Raw genomic sequence first — 20,443 nt, 5'->3', positions numbered from 1 at the left:
CATCACATCTGTACTTGGACTTGATTGGCAACCCTCCATACACAACTGCTTAAATCCTTTCAAACAGGCAACTCTGAAGCATTTGAACTGGCTCCCTCTGGATGGTCTTCACTTCACTTTCCATCATGTGAATCAGGGGAATAACGGTACCAGTATCTGGTACTGTCTGGCAATCAGAGCCCAGCCACTGCTCTGGATGTAAAAACCTATCTTCATTAAAAAAATCCATGAAAGTTGAATAATATAGAAACATTAAAATAAGATAAAATAAGATAACATAAAATTTGTGTGCTTCCAAGAAAGCACAAGAAAAGAAAACATATTTCCATGACAAAATGGGTCACAAGTTGATCACAGTTGCTGCTTATATGTTACTTAAAGCAAACAACATAATTCTACCCCTCTCTTACATTACCCTATTCAAAGGTACATTTAAAGGAAACAAAGACTAACACACTCCCCTCCCTCCCTCCACTACCCTCCCAGCCAGTGACGATGAGTGCACAGCTGACTGACAACACAGAGTGAAGCCCTGCTGCTGCAGACTTTGCCATAATTGGTCAGATGCTTGAGCCACAAAATTTTCACTGAAAGCAAATTGCAGAGCAATGGCACAATCAATATTGCCAAGATTCTGGCATATTATCTTACTCATTTATGTTCACTCAAAATGGGGATTGCTGAATTCAAACAAAATGTCCTACAGTATGGCAGCTTTAAAATTTGGTGCTTTATTGTCACCACTTGCAAGGTAATTACTTCACCATTGGTAACTAGGCAAGACTGAAAGCAACGGTGGAAATACTTATTAGGACATTAACAAAACCAGGCACATCTGCCAAGCCTTTCTTGAAAAAATTCCCACCTTTCTGCTAATCAGAACCAAATATTCATCAGAGCCACAACATGGATGCAAATACTGGCCATCCTCCAGCCGATCAGAAGCAATTATTCAGCTATTGTATAAATCATGGGTGAATTAATGAATAGCATTTTAACTGAAATTTAGACTGTAAAGATTATTTCAGGGGTTGTGCACACATGTATGAATGTTGGCTTTAAAAACTGGCTTTAATTTGGCATTCTAACATTTTTACTAACCCAAACATTTCATTCTTCCTGATGCTCTCCATTTAAAATATATATATATATATATATGTGTATTTCTTGCAAAGCTGTGTTGTCTGTCGCAAATTATTCCGCCATTCACATCTGCTTATGTTCCTGTTGGCAGTGACTATTTATGTGAGAATGACACTGCTTTGTGTTACCCTTGACTGTCTGAATAATACAGCCCTGTGGAAATCAAATAACACACTAGCAATTTTGCCCACAACAGGAAATCACTCAGATGCAACAATCTTCCATTAAAACCTTATGCTAGAATCACACTTAAATTGTAGTTTGCCTGACCCCAAAACATTTAACCCTTGAAAAGCCTGTCAGTATTTGCTGGCAGCACTTTTTTTGGCTCCTCATTTCAGATAGAAAGCCTTATTGGACCAGGCTGGAACCAATACTATAGCAATGTTGAGTCTCCCTTTAAAGAATATCTGTCATATTGATGACTCAAAATGATTTTACCCTCAATATGATGTCACAAATTTGCAACCAAGGGCATTACTTCAACATGACTTACTGCCTTCAGAATGGTAGTAATGGAAATATTACATATGCTGGACCACTATTCATATGTCAAAAAAATCCTTGTATCCTTGTAATCAGTTGTATCAGTGGTGCAAAATATTTTAACTCATAGAATTCTGGACTGAAAACACTGATACGATTATGGTGACTACCTATCTCAGTCTGTCCAGTCTGTCAATCACGTCCTTCACTCCAAGGGTCAGCACCACAGCCTTGCCCCCCCCCCCTCCGAACCTCCTTCCCCCTTGCCCACCTCCCTAGCCCTAGCCCTCTCATCTCAACCTCCCCAGCCTGCCTCCCTACCCAGCCTCTCCATCACTGCCACCCATATGAGAAAGAATTTAGAGAGGCACCGCACAGGCAGGGCAGTGGGTCCTGCCAGCCCCAGGGTGCTCAGAGCATGTACAAGTTAGCTAGCAAAGGTTTTCCTGCACCAGGAGAGGGTGGCCCCAAAGTGGAAAACCTACTAAAAGGGTCCTTTTGCCTCTAAGAAGAGATGCCCCAATGTCCTCAATAACTACAGGCCGGTAGCACTGACATCATAATGAAGACCTTTGGATGGCTGGTCCTGCAGCACCTCAGGCCCCTGGTGAAGGACTCCCTGGACCGCATCTACTTTGCATACCAGACCAAAAAAGCCGTGGATGATGCCATCATATACCTGCTCCACAGGGCTTATTCCCACCTGGAGAGGCTGGAAAGCAGAGTGAGAGTCATGTTCTTTGATTTCTCTAGCGCTTTCAACACCATCCAGCCCCTCCTGCTTGGGGAGAAGCTCAAAGCAATGGAGGTGGATGCCATGGTTTCCTGGATTATGGACTATCTACCTGACAGGCTGCAGTATGTAGAGTAACATGGGGGCGCCCCAGGTTACTGTACTGTCAGCTTTGCAGTTCACCCTCTACACCAGGGGTATTCATGCCGTGTGCCATGGAGGGCCGAGTGTTCCTCCTCTCTGGCTGAAGGTGTGTTAATCAGTGAAATCACCTGCTGTAGTCTTTGGTTGGAATGAAAACCTGCATACCCTCTGCACCCTCCTACATGGCACACGGTTGACTGCCCTTGCTCTACACCTCTAATTTCGAGTCTGGGTCATGCTACTGCCCGAAGCTCTAGCTGAGGACTCCTCTATTGTGGGGTGCATCAGTGAGGGTGACATGAAGGAGTGCAGGAGTCTGGTGGAGAGCTTCATCGGGTGCTACAGGGAAAACCATCTGCAGCTCAACATCAGTACGATGGAAGAGCTGGTAGCGGACTTCCGATGGTGCAAAAAGCCACCAACGCCTGTCAACATCCAGAGTGAAGAGGATGAGATGGGCAAAGTAGACTCTTCTTCTTGAAGAAGCTCACGTCTTTCATTATATGTAACACAGGGTTCCCACACTTATTTTAATTAGATTCCAAAGCTTTTCCATAACCTTTCTCTAACTTCAGACCAAATTTTGGCTGTACTACTATTGTTTTATTTGCATAAATACAATGCCAAATATTGATCACATTTTGCTTTCCAGGGCAATGTTTTGAATTGCATGAAAATATTTTTGCATGACAACATTGCCTGAAAGTGTACGCTTACTTCTAGTATTACTAATTTGCCTTGGTCACTTAATCCCACAGAGGCTTGAACCCACTTGCTGGTTAGCTAGCAACAAGATGTATGTCATTTTTATTTTTAAGTTTATCATCTCACCTAGTATTGTAGGGGAGATGATAAACTTAGCAATAACATTCCAGAGAGCAGATTGTTGAAGTGGTGAAGCAATGTAGTCCCTGTATTATTCATTAAGTTGCAGACCTTGGGTCAGTTCCTTGGGGCTTACTGTTCCAAGTTATCATCTGGTTTCTGTTCCAAGTTATCATTTGTTTTCGTCCAAGTTCATCTATCCCCCCTTCATCATTTCCAGTAAATGATGAAGTTGATGATTACACAATGCGGCCTGCAGGGCAGGTGTTGGCCAGGCGACATCCTGTTTACATGCAGACAGCCTTATAAATGTTACTGCAGAGAGAGAGAGAGTCAGGAGCAGGGTGTTAGGCTTTTGTCTTTATGTTCTCTTTCTCCTTCGATCGATCATTATAATAAAGCTTTAAATTTTGAAGGAGTTCTGTCTGTGTGATTTTGTGTTCTAGGTGTTCCCTAACAATATCATTAATTAAAATGTCATCATTTTTCCAAAGGTTTAATGATATTTTACAATTTTCCCAAATATTTTCTAGGACTGGAAATAAAATTAACTAACTTATCCAGGATTTCCATGACTGTGGGAACCCTGGTTAACAGACCACTCAACATGTTTTACCAATCAGTGGTGGCCAGTGCACTGTTCTTTGCGGTGGTGTTCTGGGAAGGCAACATCAAGGCTGGGAATGCAGGCAGGATTAACAAACTGGTGAGAAAGGCTGGCTCTGTTGTGAGGCTGGGCCTGGACGCCCTGCAGAGCAGAGGGGAGCAGGAGGACTAAACTGAACTCCATCCTAGACAACACCTCCCACCCCCTCCGGTGAGCTGCTGCAGCTACGGAGCATTTTCAGTCTCCGCCTAAGGTGCAACAGTGAGCGGTTTAGGTGTGCTTTTGTGCCAACAGCCATCAGACTGTGCAATGCTTCCTATCCAACAGGCCCCACTCTCCACTAGGAGGGAGCTGAAGCACCGCACTGCACTAATGAAACCAACTGCCCTGGATTGCTCCCTGCATTCCTAGGCTGCGGACTAATATGTACATATGTAATCATTTGCTGCACTGTATTTCCTCTGGACATATTTCTGTACATTCGCTACATATGACACTTCCCCTGTACCTCTCATAGTTACATATGCTGATAACTTATATCATCATATCAGTTTCATTATTTCATACAGTATACATGTACAGTATAGCACATATTTCATATTTAGTAATCCGTGTTAGTAATATTGACTACTTACTTTCCACCTATACTGTCTATTTAACCTATGTTGAGATTGTCGGTTGCATATGTGTATATAACCCCACAATTCTATTTTCTATTCTACATTTTATTGCTTTTGTTTTTATTGTATTTTTTTTTTTTATTACTTATTTTCAAATTTGGAATTATATTATTTTTTTTCCTCTGCTATATTCTATTACTCTCGCTGCTGCAACAACCTAATTTTGGGGATTGCTAAAGGTTCATGTTATTTTATCGTAAGTGAACGATGTTAAAATGTTATTCTACAGTAGCTGAAGGGAAAAATGTGTGTATTGGCATGTTTTATGGTGTTAGAAACACATTCAGGTTTTACCTTAACTTGCAAATATGAGGCAGCCAATCAGAAACCAACTTAGCCTCATAACTGATTCTCTCACTGAACTTGGAGAGAGTAATGCATTCAGCAAATTAAGTGTGATCAAAGCCATACTTGGCATCTTGTTAGGTGCACTTATGTTTAATAATTACACATTAGCTAACAATTGTTTTTCTAGATTATAGCGTGGTGTTTCCTCATGGAATTGCTTTCTGAGAGTGCCAACTTGAGCTCCACCCACATTTAAAGTGGTAATCCTTGAGTTCCTCATTTTTTTAGATGCAAAGTAACTCATGGACCTAGAGGGTAAGTTACTTGCTCACTTACTCACCCAATCACTCATTCACATCTTCACAGTAAGCCTATCTGCCCCTATTGGCTGTTAGGATGCATGGCAATGTCTACAGACACACTGAACCAGGATCATTACTGGCCTCCTCTCTGCAGCACTGCTGAACTGTGTAGGCTGCTTCACATCTATGACACTGTGTTGTTTCTTTTGGCAACATTTATAGTGATAAGCAGTCATTACTGTAGTGTTTTTGCACCGCACTTCCCAGAGATTCCGAGGAAATCAGACAGTATGGCCAGAACTAGGGCTGCCTACTGCCACTCAGTGCTGTTTTGGTTATGACCGAATCACGTCCGTACTTCCAGCCACTGCAGTTGGCCGATTGGACAAATACATCGGGGATTGGTGACAGGCTAGCTTGTGGAGAGAATGTCAGGCCAAGGTCCGTTCAAAAATCTGGCAATTTGTTACTGCCTTGCTTATTGCCAAAATACATACCTCAGAAAATATAACTTGCAACATTTTTTACTAATTGGTATGGTGTTGTGGTAAATTCAGCATGTATATAATCCACCAAAAAGCTTGCATTTTAATAAAATCTCAACTTTTATATTTGGTTCACCCCTGCTGGCTCAGCAGTGTATTTTGGTGAAAGAAGACTCTGGGAAAAAAAACGTACATTTATCTAAATAAATGATGGGTACTATGTATACCGAATTGAAGAGTGGCGATTAAAATACATAAAACATCTTCAGTCATGTCTTATGAGAGATGTCATTTTGCAATAAGTGAAAATAAGCATGAAACTGACGGATTTTTGAATGGAGTTTGGCATGAGTTTCTGGCATGAGTCATTATACACTACCTGGGTAATGTATTACTATTTCATTAAAAAAAACCAAAAGGAGAGAGTGAGGAGCAGCTCCTCAGTCTCCCCTCTTTGTAGGGGAGATCCCCGACTGGTTATAGCTAGCTTGCTAAAGTGGCTAAGATTCTGTGGTAACAGCAGACGGGGATGAAAAGAGCAGCATAGAGGAAGCTGGCGGAGACTTTATCCCAATGGCCAACATCCTGTCAGATTAGGTAACAATAAAATAGGTGGCAATAAAATAACTGCAAAGTCCAGAAACACCTCGAACCTAATGAAGCACTTAATAGTATAACAGCAAATGAAGCTTTTATGAAGTGGGGATAGGTCACAATTGTGTAACATCAATCAGCAATAGAGAGTAGCAAAATGGGTATTTATTTATGTGAATTTATCTCGGATTACTACTTTAATAGTGATGAGTCAGAGTAGGTGCCTGACAATTTAGACCAACCTCTGCTGAAGATGTTTTTTTTTCTGCTGTCATAGTTTCCAAGTCCTTTCGCAGTTGAACCATGTATAATTGCTATGGATAGTTCATGTCCTTGCGTGATTTGAAAAGCCTGTCTCTGTGCACTAAATTAGAGGCAGTGTCTGTGTGTGTGTGTGTGTGTGTGTGTGGGTGGCTGGGCGTAGGGGGTTGAAGTGTGGGGGCCCTGTGTCACATCCTTTCACAGGGGCTCTAAATTTCTAGCAGCACGCCTGGTCGTCCCTTCCAAAAAGGAGCTACAGCAATCCGATACATTTTTTTACGAGGATACCATACAAATAAATATGAATGTTACAGCGAGGAGATAGGAGATAAAAAAAAAAAAACATGAAGTATGATATGGTCACTATAAACCCACTATTGAGTGCCAAAGGCAATTTCTAAGTCCCTACAGGATTATTATAGTGATTCCATAGGAGATAAAAAAAAATATATGATAAAGTATGATAAGGCCATTATAAACCCACACAAAAACCACAGACCCACTTCATGTCCCTATTGGAATATTACAGAGATATAATAGGGATTTTCATGAGGGGTTTAACTGATGAAAACTGCTACAAAAATAGACCAGATGCAGCTTCTTCCAAAACATTTCAAGAAGTGGAGCGGGGAAATAAGACAGGCATGAAAATGGAATTGATAATTACATTTGTATCACATAGGCTAATCAATACGTACCCAACCCCTCCTCGTGCAGAATTTGAGTATCTCAGCTCTGTGCATCCTCAACAAGACATTAACCGGATCAATAACATTCAAGGGCAACGGGCGAAAGGAGCTAAACCCTGAGTTTTGCATGCTGTGCCCTAACTTGCGAGTGAAATGTATGCAATTTCACTGGTTACTAATTGAAAAAAAAAAAAATCAATCGTTGTGCGTTGTGTACAGGATATAATGACCTATAAGAACTCCCGGAGCATTGCACTTGGCCGGATTAGCTGTGTTTTATCCCCCGGTACAAGCTTAAAAACACGAGTCAATCATGACGCACATGGGGGAATGATATTGCTTATCTATTATGGAAATACAATTAAAAAAAAAAAGAGAGACTTACTTCAAGACGGCGCTTTCCCCCTGTCTGACGGTGATGTTGTCCTTTAATAAAGAATCCCCGCTTCTGGCCGGAACTCCTGCAGGTACAAGGAATAACAATTTGAGTCCGAGGACAACAAGGCATTTCCCTGGCACCGCCAAATAGCCACAAATTCCCATTTTGCCCCGTCTATGCGCAACTTCCACGAAAACTTGAACCGTCGGATATTCCTTTGCGTCTTCGGGGAGCCGCGGACCGCGAATTCCACTCCACGAGATGCGGTGCTGTAATTGCAGGTCGACCCTGGACGGTGCCCCAATTAAAAAAAAAAATAGGCTGTGTTATGAAATACTGTCCGCCGGTGCGAATGCAGCAGCAGAGACAGAAGGGAGGGGGGGAAAAAAGTGTCTGTCCGCCCGTCCGCTGCTCTAGGAAACTGGCTTCCAAAAGGAGGGAAAAAGCACCGTGTGTCTCTGAGAAATGCGCACCGTCTCCTCCGCTTCAAACTGTAATCGCCGTGAAATGGATGCTCGCGCTGAGATGCATAAGCCAAGTCTCCTTGTGTGTTTTCTCCTCAATATATATATTTTTAAATATATATATATAAATCTCGGAGTGAGACTGTGTAGAGCTATTCACACTCAAGACAAGAAAAGGAGAGGGCTAAATTCGCTGTAGTGTCTTTTTTATTCGTTAAGTACAGCTCCTGAAGTACTCCTCTCTCTCTCTCTCGCTCTTTCTCTTCGTCTCTCTCTCTCTCCCTCTCTCTCTCCCCCTCTCTCTCCTTGCTTTAATCGCCAGGTAGCATCAGTTGATGAGACTGTACTGTGCTCCTTATGGTCTGCACTCTGCAATGCCCTCATATGCGTGGGGTTAGAGTGTGGTGGTCGCTCCCAAACTAGGGTCTGAGGGACCTCCGGGGGAGGGGGGGGGGGGGTCCTTGAGGGGGGCTCCAAGGGGTCCCCAGCAAAATGAGGGATCATTTAAATGCCAGTTAGTCTGCTCATTACAATTTAGCAAGGAGTGAGAGTTCCCAAACACTTTCATATCACAGACCCCCCCCCCCTCCCCTCCCCTCCCGTATGATATGATTTCTTCACAGAGAGCTCCCATATGGCAAGATTACTGTTGTTGATTCAGTGTTGTAGAATTGTGTAACTGTCTACACTTTACTTGAGGGTGGGCGGGTGGGGGGGGGGGTGTTAATAGTGGTGAGATTGAAACCCCTTATTAGAACAGGCACTCTTATACATTAGGTAATTGGGATCATTTCTAGCGCAGTGGTTCTCAAAGTGGGCGACCGGGGGACGAGGGGGGGTTCCGGGCCAAATGAGAAATAGTTTAATTTCACTATAATTTAATTCGCTAGAAGAAGTCAGCGCAATCAGAGAATGTTGCAGGACAACTATTCTAATCATGGGTTTCGCTCTCACCACTATTATCTCCGTGAACAGTGTAGCATTTATACCAGTCAATATTACATCAACAACAGCTACCTAAGACAGGGGACAAAATCTTTTCAAATGGGGGGTCCGTGGCCTAATGTGTGTCTGTTTCAGGGGTCCGTGACATGAAGCAGTTGGAGAAATCCTGTTCTAGCGAATTCAAATTAGAGTGAAATTATACCTCATCCCCTTTAAGGAGCCTGTGCGTTCTTGGATTCCACTTTGAGAACCGCTGATAAAGACCTACAACAAAAATCACACGAGGAGACTTGAGGCTTTCTCAAATGGGGGGTCCGTGGTTTAATGTGTATCTATTGAGGGGTCCTGCTGAGTTAAGCAGCAGAGCTGAGTTCAGTGTCTGTCCTTCATTTGTTTCAGGACTTGTCACGAATGCAAGAGGAGGAGAGTGGAATAATATGCTGAATGATTCACTCCCAAACGTTTTGGTGTAAACGACCCTGAAATAGATACAGATTAGGCCTGTCTGATGAAATGTTGTCCCCGTGACCCCCGCCTAGGAAGATTTTTGTTGATATGGTTAATTAAGAGCTGCATAACCGTCCCTCCTGTAGATGGGAAGAAAACAGGAGCTGGCAGCCTTTGATAAGAGAAGTCATTTTCATTTGGGCTAATGTCTAGTAAATTAAATGATACCGAAATGAAACTATTCCACATTTTTAATTTTAATTTTTTCCCCACTCTGGGTGTCCCTGGGCCCCACTTTGGGAAGGTGTCATACAACGCGAGTTTCTTGGGAAATGAGGAGGTGGATGGCGGGGTAATTTAACGCAAAATTTTCCGATCAAGTGTCCTTTTGATGCCAACAGTGAGGGGGGGGGGGCTCCTTTGGGGAAAGGGTTAATAGGGAGAGGCCCGAACTTTTGCATTTACTTTGTTTACTACCCTTCTTCTGCCTATGCCGCCTCTCCTCTTCCGTATTTGTATGCATGGAGGGGACGCCGGCCACTAGGGATAAGAGTGGCACTTTGCTGTGCATCTAACAGCAGCACTCACAGTTACTATGACAGCTTTTCAGTCTCATGAGAAGACTGAACAAGATAATTTCTTTACCTTAACATCAATGGCATGCTGTTGAGATATTACATGGGAGGCAACAGTGAGGAATACGCTGGTAGCTTTAGACGCCATCGCTGGGGTAAGGATACAAGAGACACCCGGCATTGCTCTTGCCTAGTATCGAATGTCTGTGTGTCACTATTGATGGCTACTGGATGCATGCTATAGTCTGTATTCTGTTGTGTGTTCATCAATCTTGTCCCACGTACTTATTGACTTCGCAATAAGAGCCTTTCTTTTTGAGATAAAAACACTAAGTGCACCGTAGATGATACAGTGCCAAAAAGACAATTATATCATTTAGCAGGTGTGAGGCTATTGCAAGGATTTATTGCCAGCTCGCTGGTAGTTGCAACAGTAGAACACAAACATTTTAGTGCACAGGAAACACTTAGAGTGGACTCTGAGGTGTCATCAACAATAAAGGATATTAGTCCACTCTGTCCTGTGTGTGTCCCCCTATTTCCTCTATTTCCACAATTTTAAGGCCACAACTAAAGACTATAATTCCCCTGATTCTAATTCCGGAAAATGTATAGTCCAATATGCATGAGGATTGATTAGATAAAGCCTAAGGTACAGAGGTCAGTGCTTGTTTTGACACGCGAGCAGCCCGTTAAATATACCGAGCTGTCGTTCAATTTATTCTAAGGTTGTTATTGAGGAATTATGATGATGTCTTGCGCGAGAGAAATTGGGCTAAGATAAGAGTTAATTAAAATTATATCTGCCTAGGATGCAACACAAGTCCTGACTATGTGCACAACTTAATGGTTTTTAAATTAAAACCTCTCGCTGACCTCAGCAAAATCTAAGATATGTGGTCTTAATTATAGTCGAGGGGACGGGGGGGGGGGGGGGGGAATCATTTGTTCACAAACAACCCCCCGAGTCGATTAAGGTGGCAACATTTGGTCGTGCGGTGTGGTTTTTAACACCCTTGTGGCTGCTGCTCGCAATGCACTGCAGGGATGGAGAGGGAATAATAACAGCGTCAACAGACAGAGGGAAGAGTCACAGAAACATATTCGCAGCAATCAGCTCGGCACAATAGCGTTCTGAGGTTAAAAATAAGACTGCAATCCATTTCAATCCATGTCATGTGCATTATGGTGTCGACCCTCATTGTTCTGCCTACAGCGGGTCAGGTGCACCCGGTGACCTTGCCAGAGCTCCACCACGAGCAAGGGTGCCATGCATGCAGAAATGACAAATTAGAATGGCATTGTTTGGTGCGCAGCCTTCATGAATCATTCTTGATGTGCAAAACACACAAGGATAGGGGAGAGGAAAGGAAAAGAAAGCAACTATTTCCATGCAGCCGTTAGGCTTTCTTATTAGAATCTGTTTTACTGGCCAAACAAGGAATTTGTCTTGGTGGTTTGCTCCTGTGGCTCAACGTAATAAAAAAAAAAATGAAGTAGAAATTAGGGAATAGGTCTCTTAATGAGGTACAGTAGTACACAAAGAAGTAATGCACAAGTATAAGTGGTGTATAAAAAAGAAACAGGACCTTTATCTATATAGTATGCACTTGGTTTGCTATAGAGGTCAGCAGTAGAGAAATAACAATAACCATAGAAAGCAGGAATATATACAGGTCTAAGGAATATTGCACTGGGATCCAGAGTTTAAATAGGTCTAAATATCTAACTATACATCCAGAACAGGAGGTGGTAGTATTGATTTTAACATGCTGAAATGAACAAAGCCATTTCACTTCAAGTCTTTTTGACTGTTTGCCGGGTTATACGTTCCACCTCTTCCTCGCAGATTGTGCTTCTCATTTATTTCACTTATACATGCAATGACATTCTCATAATTTCCTGCTGAGACGCATTAACACCGGACCCTGGGTGGTTTATTCAAATAATCCATGCTAATCTTCATTCATATCATGCAAGGATGGGCACAGCTACCAGACAATAGGATAGTCTCTGGCCAAAGCGAGCTAATACCCGAGCAAAAACACGGGTAGGGAGCCGCAGATTGAATGAAGAGTGTTTACTCAATGGATGCAGTCATCTGCAGAGGCTCAGATTGCTTTGGCACACTAATGGTTCCTTATACAGCGCTTCCATGAGTGGCTGTGTACCACTCTTAGGTCAGTCTGTTAGAAACAATTAAGTGCTTTGATAATTTGCCTTTACTGCCTGGAGTGCGTGATTGGCAGGGTTTTGTCTTTTAGAGCAATCTGATTGGGTTTGTTGTCTGAGGCTGAAGTTTCTTCCAAATCAAATAGCAACTTGACTTAGGTCTGCTTTATACAGTGTATGAGCCTAAATGCTTCTGGCATGGAGAGCTACACATGATTCCAGCCTTGATCCCAGATAACTACATCTGCCTCAGTCTTGACTTATCAGATTGCCTAATCAGATGTTTGACTTGCAGTCGCAGCATATGGAACAAAAGGCTGTTTATTTTCTGTAGCGTTGGCCTTTCTTTGCCTTCAAGGATCGGGGCCGGTCTGTGTCACATCCCATCTAATCCAGCCCTCCTAGTTCTCTCACTGCGTAATGCTGAACAATCTGTTGCAAAGTCAGTCAACGTATGCATGACATGAAGGCATGAATTATTTAAGAAGCTGGCACCTTTAAATGATTTGAATGTTCAGACATCCTGTGTTATCAATAGGTGTAATATTCTGTCTGCTCCCAGCAGGCACATGTTCAGCAGATATGCTGATACACTCTATCAGAGGCTCTTCCACTGACCTCTGCATGACTTTCCGTGTGTGTGTGTGTGTGTGTGTCTCTGAATTTAATTCATGCACATGGGCGTGTCACTGATACACAAGTTAGTAGGGGTCTTCACCCTGTGTTCAATTTATACAACATTTTTCATCAAATCTTTCAATACTCCAACCATTTTAGCAACTCTATTGACTACAAGTAATGGGCATAAAAGCTGGCTGAAGGTCATGGCTAAATCCTCCTGCATTAAAGCATCCAGCTTTTATGAGAGGCAAGCAAATATGAAAGGCATCAACAAGGACTCTGTGTGTGTGTGTATGTGTGTGTTTGTGTACACAGCCATACTAGCATATTTATTGACAGAGTTCAGAAGAGAATGAATTTGATCTTTGGAACATTTTATCTTCTCAATATTACATTTAAACTTTGTTTCAATGTCAGTGGGAAAAAGGCGGCGGTTTATAGTTCCCTGTCTTGCAGCCATCCGTCTTGATACAATCAAATCTAGGATTGGCGCTCTGCAAATGGTTTGGATAATAATGTCTTCAAGATGGCATTTCAGCAGTTAGCTAGGGGGAAAAACGCCTAATAAGTTTTCGGAGCGTGCTAGGACAATGAGATAAGGCTAATGAAGAGCGAGATTATCGCCCAGTATTCAGTGATGTTTACACCAAAAACACTTTCACAACAACTTCAACAGTAAACTATCACTAACTCTCTCCTTCTTAACAAACGCAAGTCACAATTTCACACAATTTCTTTTCAATATAACAGGGAATTTAGAACGAACACGGCATTCATTATAGCAAATCACTCTGCTAAACGTATTTACAGTACAGACCCTGGGAAGAGAGCCCCGTTGTGATTCTCAACGATAGTTCCCCAGGACAAATTCAACATGTCTGCTTTTCTGCATTTCAGACTTAATGTCGATTTCAGCAACATTAAATTGTTGATTTGTATGTATGCAAATAGAGCAGTCTTTAACCCCGGGGTTAGAAACAATTTGGATGGTGACAATAACAGTGTCCAATCTGAATTGAGAGTAGCAGCTCCCAGTAATGCTTATTTAGGTAGAAACTGTCATCCTAGAGATGGATTCCGCTCACTTCAAGGTGAATGCATCTGACTGAGCAATTTCCATTCAAATATTACTCAAATGGAACTAATACCTTGGGATAGAATGAATCAACCACTCAGATCATATTTGACACTGACATATGGGTGGCGGTTAGGAAAGTTGGGAAAATATCTACACGATGAGGGAATATTTAAAAAGGGGTTACGCACAATTTCAGATGGTTAATCATCCAATTTCCAGATCGACAGGAGCCAATCAGGAGGCGTTATCAATAATGGATTAGTTTTCAGGGCTAGTACAGTTGCCCTAAAGGTGGAATGTGCTAACAAAGTATACACCTGTGAGGAGGTGTCCAATGCTGGATTTTGAGGCATAAGGACTTAATCTTGCCGAGTGCCTCACCCTGTTTTCTTTTCTTTCTCTTCGGCAGATTCCCTCGGTGGCCATAAGCAAGTAAACCATGAAAGACCTCGGCATTTTGAAAATGTTAATGATAGCTGTGTATGTGCCATGCACCCTTGCCTCAGTCATGCTATGCTACTCATTCTGCACACTAATGACTGTGCTAATGTAGCCTCACATCTACTGTATGTGTAAATGAGGGTACTTGCTCCCAGTAAATGTGTAGGAATTACGCTTTATAGTCTTGAAATGAAACGCAGTGCCACATTAAGCCACTGTCAATGTATGTCAACTACAGTACACCACTGTTCACTGCTGCTAATGATTTATCTTCTTCAAAATACAGTCCAGAGAGCATTATAATATACAGTCAATTTACAGGGGGTGGACAGCGTAACGTAAAAACACTTAATATATGAATCAAGAACATAGTAAGAACTCGGCTCTAAACAGCTTCAATCTTCCTTGAAATGCCATCCTAAAAGTCCTGAACTGTCTGTAGTGGGATAGTGGACCTCAAGAAGGAAAACCTCCTTCTTGTGAGGGATGAAAGAGGTGGAAATCTACTTCCCCTAAAGGTTCAGTGATGTTTAGATCAGATGATTGGAGAGGCTGTGGACTGCAACACAGAAAACGCCAAATGCCTTGTAACATATGAATGAAATGTGGTTTGCAAGTTCACAATAGAAGCCCTGATTATAATTATAGTCCACACCCATGCTGGGGTAAAAGCCTTTCAGTAAGTATGCACACAAAGACTAATCAGAACCAGTGTTTAGATGTTAACCAACACTTGACCATGGAACATGTGTATCAGATTTGATGAAATCAAATTGACCAGGCGAAAAAGAACAAATTTGTGCTGCCTCCTGTTGGTCAATTTTAAAATGTCTTGCAGAATTCTTTCTTGTTTCTGCCAAGATTTTTGATGATTGAAACTGTTGTGAAGTGGAAGGTAATCTTTCAAAGCTATATTGTTTACCTTTATTGCCTTTTTTTGCTGGTTTATAGAGCATTTAATTACGTTGTTCTAATAATCCTATTCATTTTTGCATGGAAAGGTTAAAGGTGTTGCATTTTAACATCAGTAAATCATTCCCACATTAATCAGTATAATTACCATAAACAAACTTGGCAGCCTCTACCGGCCTCTACACTGCATTTTACATTTTGTGCTACCAGGTGGGATTTGGTGGGAAATCTGCCCAACTTCTTTACAGCACAAAGGGACATTGCTTTATGGTAAATAATACATAATAATCCAGTTCCTCTATTTTGACAGCATCGCTTCAACTTCATCAGGAAGACAACAGGGTTTATGGGAAATGTGGTCTTCATTTTTAGAAACACCAAAACCAACACCACCATTGGCGTGATATACAGTAGGTGCTACCTATTGTACCTGCCTACCACCATCTTCCCCATGATCAAATTTGTCTTATAACGTGTTAAATTCGATAAAGATATCACAGTTAATTTGACAATGATACATTGATTGATTAAAAATGTGACGCACGTTTATAACCATAGGGGAAAATCTTATTTTAGTGGAAAGTGGAAATCCATTATGGTGGACTTTGATAGTAAGATCGGCTCTCTATGTGCTCCAATTTCCATAACTGTATTATAAGATCCAAAGTGTTCATACTTTTTGGTTTATCTTTTATTTTAGCTCCCCCTTCAAGGCAACTGGAGGTGAAGTCATGGATTCACTTTTGTCCGACAGATAAGTCTATTATTTTCCTGGCTCTATGTTCTTGGTTGCAAAAATGTGCTGGTGAAGACAGAAAGCATGCACACATACACACATGCAGACATGAATAACAAAATACATCTTTATGGACGTGAGATGTTAGCAAACTATTCCTCCTCTTTCAATAACTGTCCCTTTTCCCTCAATGGAGCGAAGGGGTCACGCTACTGTCGATACACCCAACCATGCCTATCATATGCACACACACACACACACACACACACAGACACACACACACACCACAACACATATTGCTGGGATATTACCACAGGCAACAGACATGCTGACATGATTCATCTCTTGCGATTAATCTCTCTCTCTCTCTCTCTGTGTCAAACAACAAAATAATAAACTCTTTTCCAACTAAAAATGAATTGAGAAAGGACTGGAGTTATTTTACATTGCTGGCGCTCAGCGATATTTGTCCTTTCAAAGGAACATCTTGGCAAATGATAAATGACTGTATCGCGATCACTTACACCACCAATTAAGTAGATTAAGTCATTACGCAGAAGTCATGAGACTTGCTTGGAGAACTGGAATCAAATTCCTCCTCTTTTTTTTTTTCTTTTTTTTTTACCTATTACCATATTTAATTAACTTAACTCAATAAAGGTGATTGCTTTCCTGCATATTTCACAACGGCGCTGGTAAATGGCTCGCTGGGGCATTTCGATTCAGCCAGCGTTGTTTTCTTCGGCCAACCAATTTCTGCGCTCACTGTATAAAAGTCTGGAGGGCACAATTACAACTCGCAATGGAAAGGAAAATGTTGGCATTGAGAAGAAAAATGAGGTTAAATCTCACTCATTTTTCTTATCTGTGGAAGTCCAAGAAGCCTGAGAGGGTACAGTATTTCCCCTGATAAAAGCTAACACGATATCCCACTCACATAAAAAGCAACGCTAAAGTACATAACGGTCTTTACTATCTCAACTTGGCGTTCCTCATGGGTTGTTTTTTATTTGCCTAGCACAGGGCCAGGACATTTTCCTGCTGTGACATCACCAGGCATCTCTGAATCGTGTAGATATGAACATGTAAAAATTCAAAAAGTATTATTATTATTATTATCATCATTCCTATTCTCACAGTAGTAAAGGCACGAGCAGATAAGACAGTGCAGGTCCCACTGATTGAACACATTTGCAATGGCTTGACTCGATTAATTCCAGACACTAGATCTTAATTAACTCGGCATAACCATACAGATGATTTGTGTGCCAATGGGATTTGGTCAATGGGGATGATTGCTTGAAGTAGATCTGCTCATTCAATATTCATTATCTCCCCGTCCTATTTTCTCAAGGGGCAGAGCAGGTCCTTCCCAAGATCAAGATATCTTCCTTATGGCTTCAAATGCATAAAGAGGTCTGTTTTAAACACTTCATTTTAAATTAATAAAAAAAAACTATTTTAAAAATTAATCAGTCATGAAATGTTTTCGATTTAGCTGCGTTCAACTAGTTGCTGCCATCCCTTTGAACCTTCTCCTTGAATCAAGCTTGCAGTAAACACATCCAGCCGTTCCTATATTACTGTGAAAATCTGTCTCGAAAGCTAAAATTCTTCCTCGAGTCTCGTGTGTCTGATTTCAGGGCCAGTGTGTTTGCTCTGAATGGTATTACAGAGCTAAGAATGCATCGGGGCTCTTTCAATTTTCTGTGTGTCTGTAACAAGGATGAGTCAAAAGGCCTGGAGGATGGATTTATTATCCTTATCAAAAGCCAAAGAGGAGACAAATATAAACCATTCTTCTGCTCTTGGCCCCTCAGTGGAAAGCCCCTGGGGAGTGGCATAAAGACTGCTAAAATGATGATGTTTAAAAGTGTGTTGAGGAGAAAAACTGTTGCACAAACCCATCATAATGTGATCGGGAGGGGGGCAGAAAAGGCTCATCTCCAAACCAGTTATTGTTTGGGATGTTCCGTCCTGGTCGGAAAAACCCCATTGTGTAACACCGCTGTGGTCCTGCACAGCGTTACTTATTCTACGCTCTCTGTGCGTTAAAGTCACAAGGGAGCAGCATTAGGATGGTGTCTTGCTTCTGTAATTCGATGTGTTTTCAATTGAAATGTTTGGGAGGGACAAAATGCAGGGATGCACTGATAAAAAATGGGTGGGTTGTACCGTATCCAACATGGAAAGATAGTTGGCGAAGCAGGCCGCTGCGCGTATAACCTTGAGCTGTCACAAATTCAGGGTTCTTCAAAATGAATAAATTCCAGCCACCGGGACACAATCATGGTGTCTTAGGAAAAGGAAACAGGATTTTTTGGGGGTAAATTGTGAAGTTGCAGGTTTTATATGATGGGAGAGGCAGAGGGGGAAGGCTTGTACAAAAAGCAGTGGTGGTATTATTGGTTGGAAATTTTGTAAAATTTACACCTACTGGTACGCAATGAAGTAACCACTAAGTATACGCTGTTTTCCAGGAAGTAAAAGTAATGGGATTTTGATATAAAATAAACATTTGGTATTTTTCTTTTTTTTTTTGGACATTCAGTGTTAAATAAGTGTGCATTATGATATGGAGAATTAGCTAACAAGGTGTAAAAGGGGTAAGATGCCTGGAGGAGTGTCGAATAGAGCAAGATGTCTGTCCCTAGCCTAGCTATGTGTGTTGTGTTACAGCGCGAGTTGTGTGTCGACCCAAAGAAACTGTTGAGTTGCACAGCATCGCTCTTGTGAGTGATGACCACACGTTACACTCTGTTACAGGAATGTCAGTAAAATATTGGGGCAGTTTCTATAAACTGATTGTAAAGGCTGTGTGAACTCATCCAGGCCTCTTTAAAGAGTTAGATAGCTCTCCAAATGCAACTTGATGGATGACCACACCGTTGGCTGTCAGTTCTGCTTGCTTTAAGAGCCACTGTGTGCAATGATTTGAGCTTATAATGCTGACTTCAAATCTTGTTATAATGTTGCCTGGCAATACTCCCTATAATTTTGAAATGTCTGCAGTTTTATGTTGTAAGGCGTCTTGACATTTTCTTGTAAATATTGAAATTGCGTAGCCACGGTGCGTGCAAGTGCAAACAGAAAGAGACTTCTTCAGCGAAGGTGTGAATCCTTTACATCCTTTACACCCGTAAATACAATCTTATAAAAGTTCCATCTGGAGCGAGGCTCACACTTACTGTATTCTTACTAGGGCATAAGGAATCTAATAAAAATCTAGCCAGGATGTTGTGGTAAGAAGAAGAAATCCTATTTTAGATAATTGCCTGGTCGATATTGACATGTGCTCTGTGCACTAAAAGAAAGAAATCCAGTTTTCAAAGGAGCATTTTGGCAAAGCCTAGAGGGCTGAGGATATGTTTGCCAGCACTCTACTTCATTTTCTAAAGGTGAACTTAAGAGAGTGAGATGCCAGTGTTTAGCAGCCTGTGCAATTAACTGAAAACTGAAGAATGTTTCTTTACGCCGAGCAATGACAGTGTCTGCAAGGATCAGAGTTCTTTGGAAATCATGTCCTTGCTTTTATTTCTCAATAAGAGCCCAATCAGCTGAGGGCAGTTAAGACCACAGAACAAAGTGACTTTGCAAAGTGCCAAGTTTTGTGTCACTTTCTGAGATTGTTATTGCGGCACTCTTTCTCTTCTGAATGATCTGCCTCTTACACATTCTCTCTCCTCACTCGCATTTGTTATAAGTAAAAGATACATTCGCTCACAAAAGGGTTGCTTGGTAACAATATTAGCACTTGTAAATGAAAAGTCATAAAGCAGCAGAGATGGACTGGAGATGGAACTGCGAGGTGGGAAGACACGAGTGTTAAAGATCTTACTTTGGATTGGTACAGTATATAGTATTTATAGCATATATAAGTACGGGTATAGTTTTTAAACACACTCAAGATTATGAACACTTTAAGAACTTAAACATTTATACATTGAGATGCATTTCCTCTACCTTACAGCAGGCCTGGACACAGCTATTTGTGAGAATTCATACACAGTGTATAGCCAATTTCCAGGCACTGTGGCTGCGTCTCTCACTGCAGCACCGAATATAAAATCATGGGGGATGGGTGGATGGGTCAGTGACGGTGGTAGTTATGGGTGGATGGGTGGGGGGGTATATCTTGCTTAAGACATACGATGCATTACAGCTTTTCAGATATCATTCCATAAACATATATTTCTCTGTCAGCGGAGAGACAGCGAGTCCTTGACAGTATGTCTTTTGACATCAGCGCAAGCCGCTCGCCATAAATAAGTAAGGTCACCAATGATCTAACTCAACGCCGGCGCCTCCGACCACTGGCAGCCCGGGATATTTGCTTCCTTTGTCCATAAATATCCCAATCCTCCTTCATTCAACAAGACTCTCTCAAGTCACCCGGTGATTAATACCCGGCCTAACCCTGAAACGACTGAACTGGC

General features: G+C 41.7%; 1 protein-coding gene across 2 annotated transcripts in view; it reads right to left on the bottom strand.

Moving 5' to 3' along the window:
* Positions 1-20,443, bottom strand: part of opcml (opioid binding protein/cell adhesion molecule-like) — a 234,670-nt gene that overhangs the window by 136,572 nt on the left and 77,655 nt on the right. The window contains exon 2 of one of the 2 annotated variants that reach the window (XM_071525387.1): positions 7,623-7,698. In XM_071525387.1, coding sequence (XP_071381488.1) covers positions 7,623-7,698 — 76 coding nt within the window. Of the gene's footprint in view, positions 1-7,622; positions 7,781-20,443 lie in introns of those variants that run through there. The other variant, XM_071525386.1, reaches the window with a different exon arrangement.

The sequence above is a fragment of the Centroberyx affinis genome, unplaced genomic scaffold (assembly GCF_046629955.1).
Source record: "Centroberyx affinis isolate AG114_WGS23_722 - 3 ecotype Tasmania unplaced genomic scaffold, CSIRO-AGI_Caff_v1 ptg001291l_1, whole genome shotgun sequence".
Classification (NCBI taxonomy): domain Eukaryota; kingdom Metazoa; phylum Chordata; class Actinopteri; order Beryciformes; family Berycidae; genus Centroberyx; species Centroberyx affinis.
The sequence above is the reverse complement of the archived record's forward strand: the minus strand, read 5'-3'. Positions and strand labels throughout refer to the sequence as shown.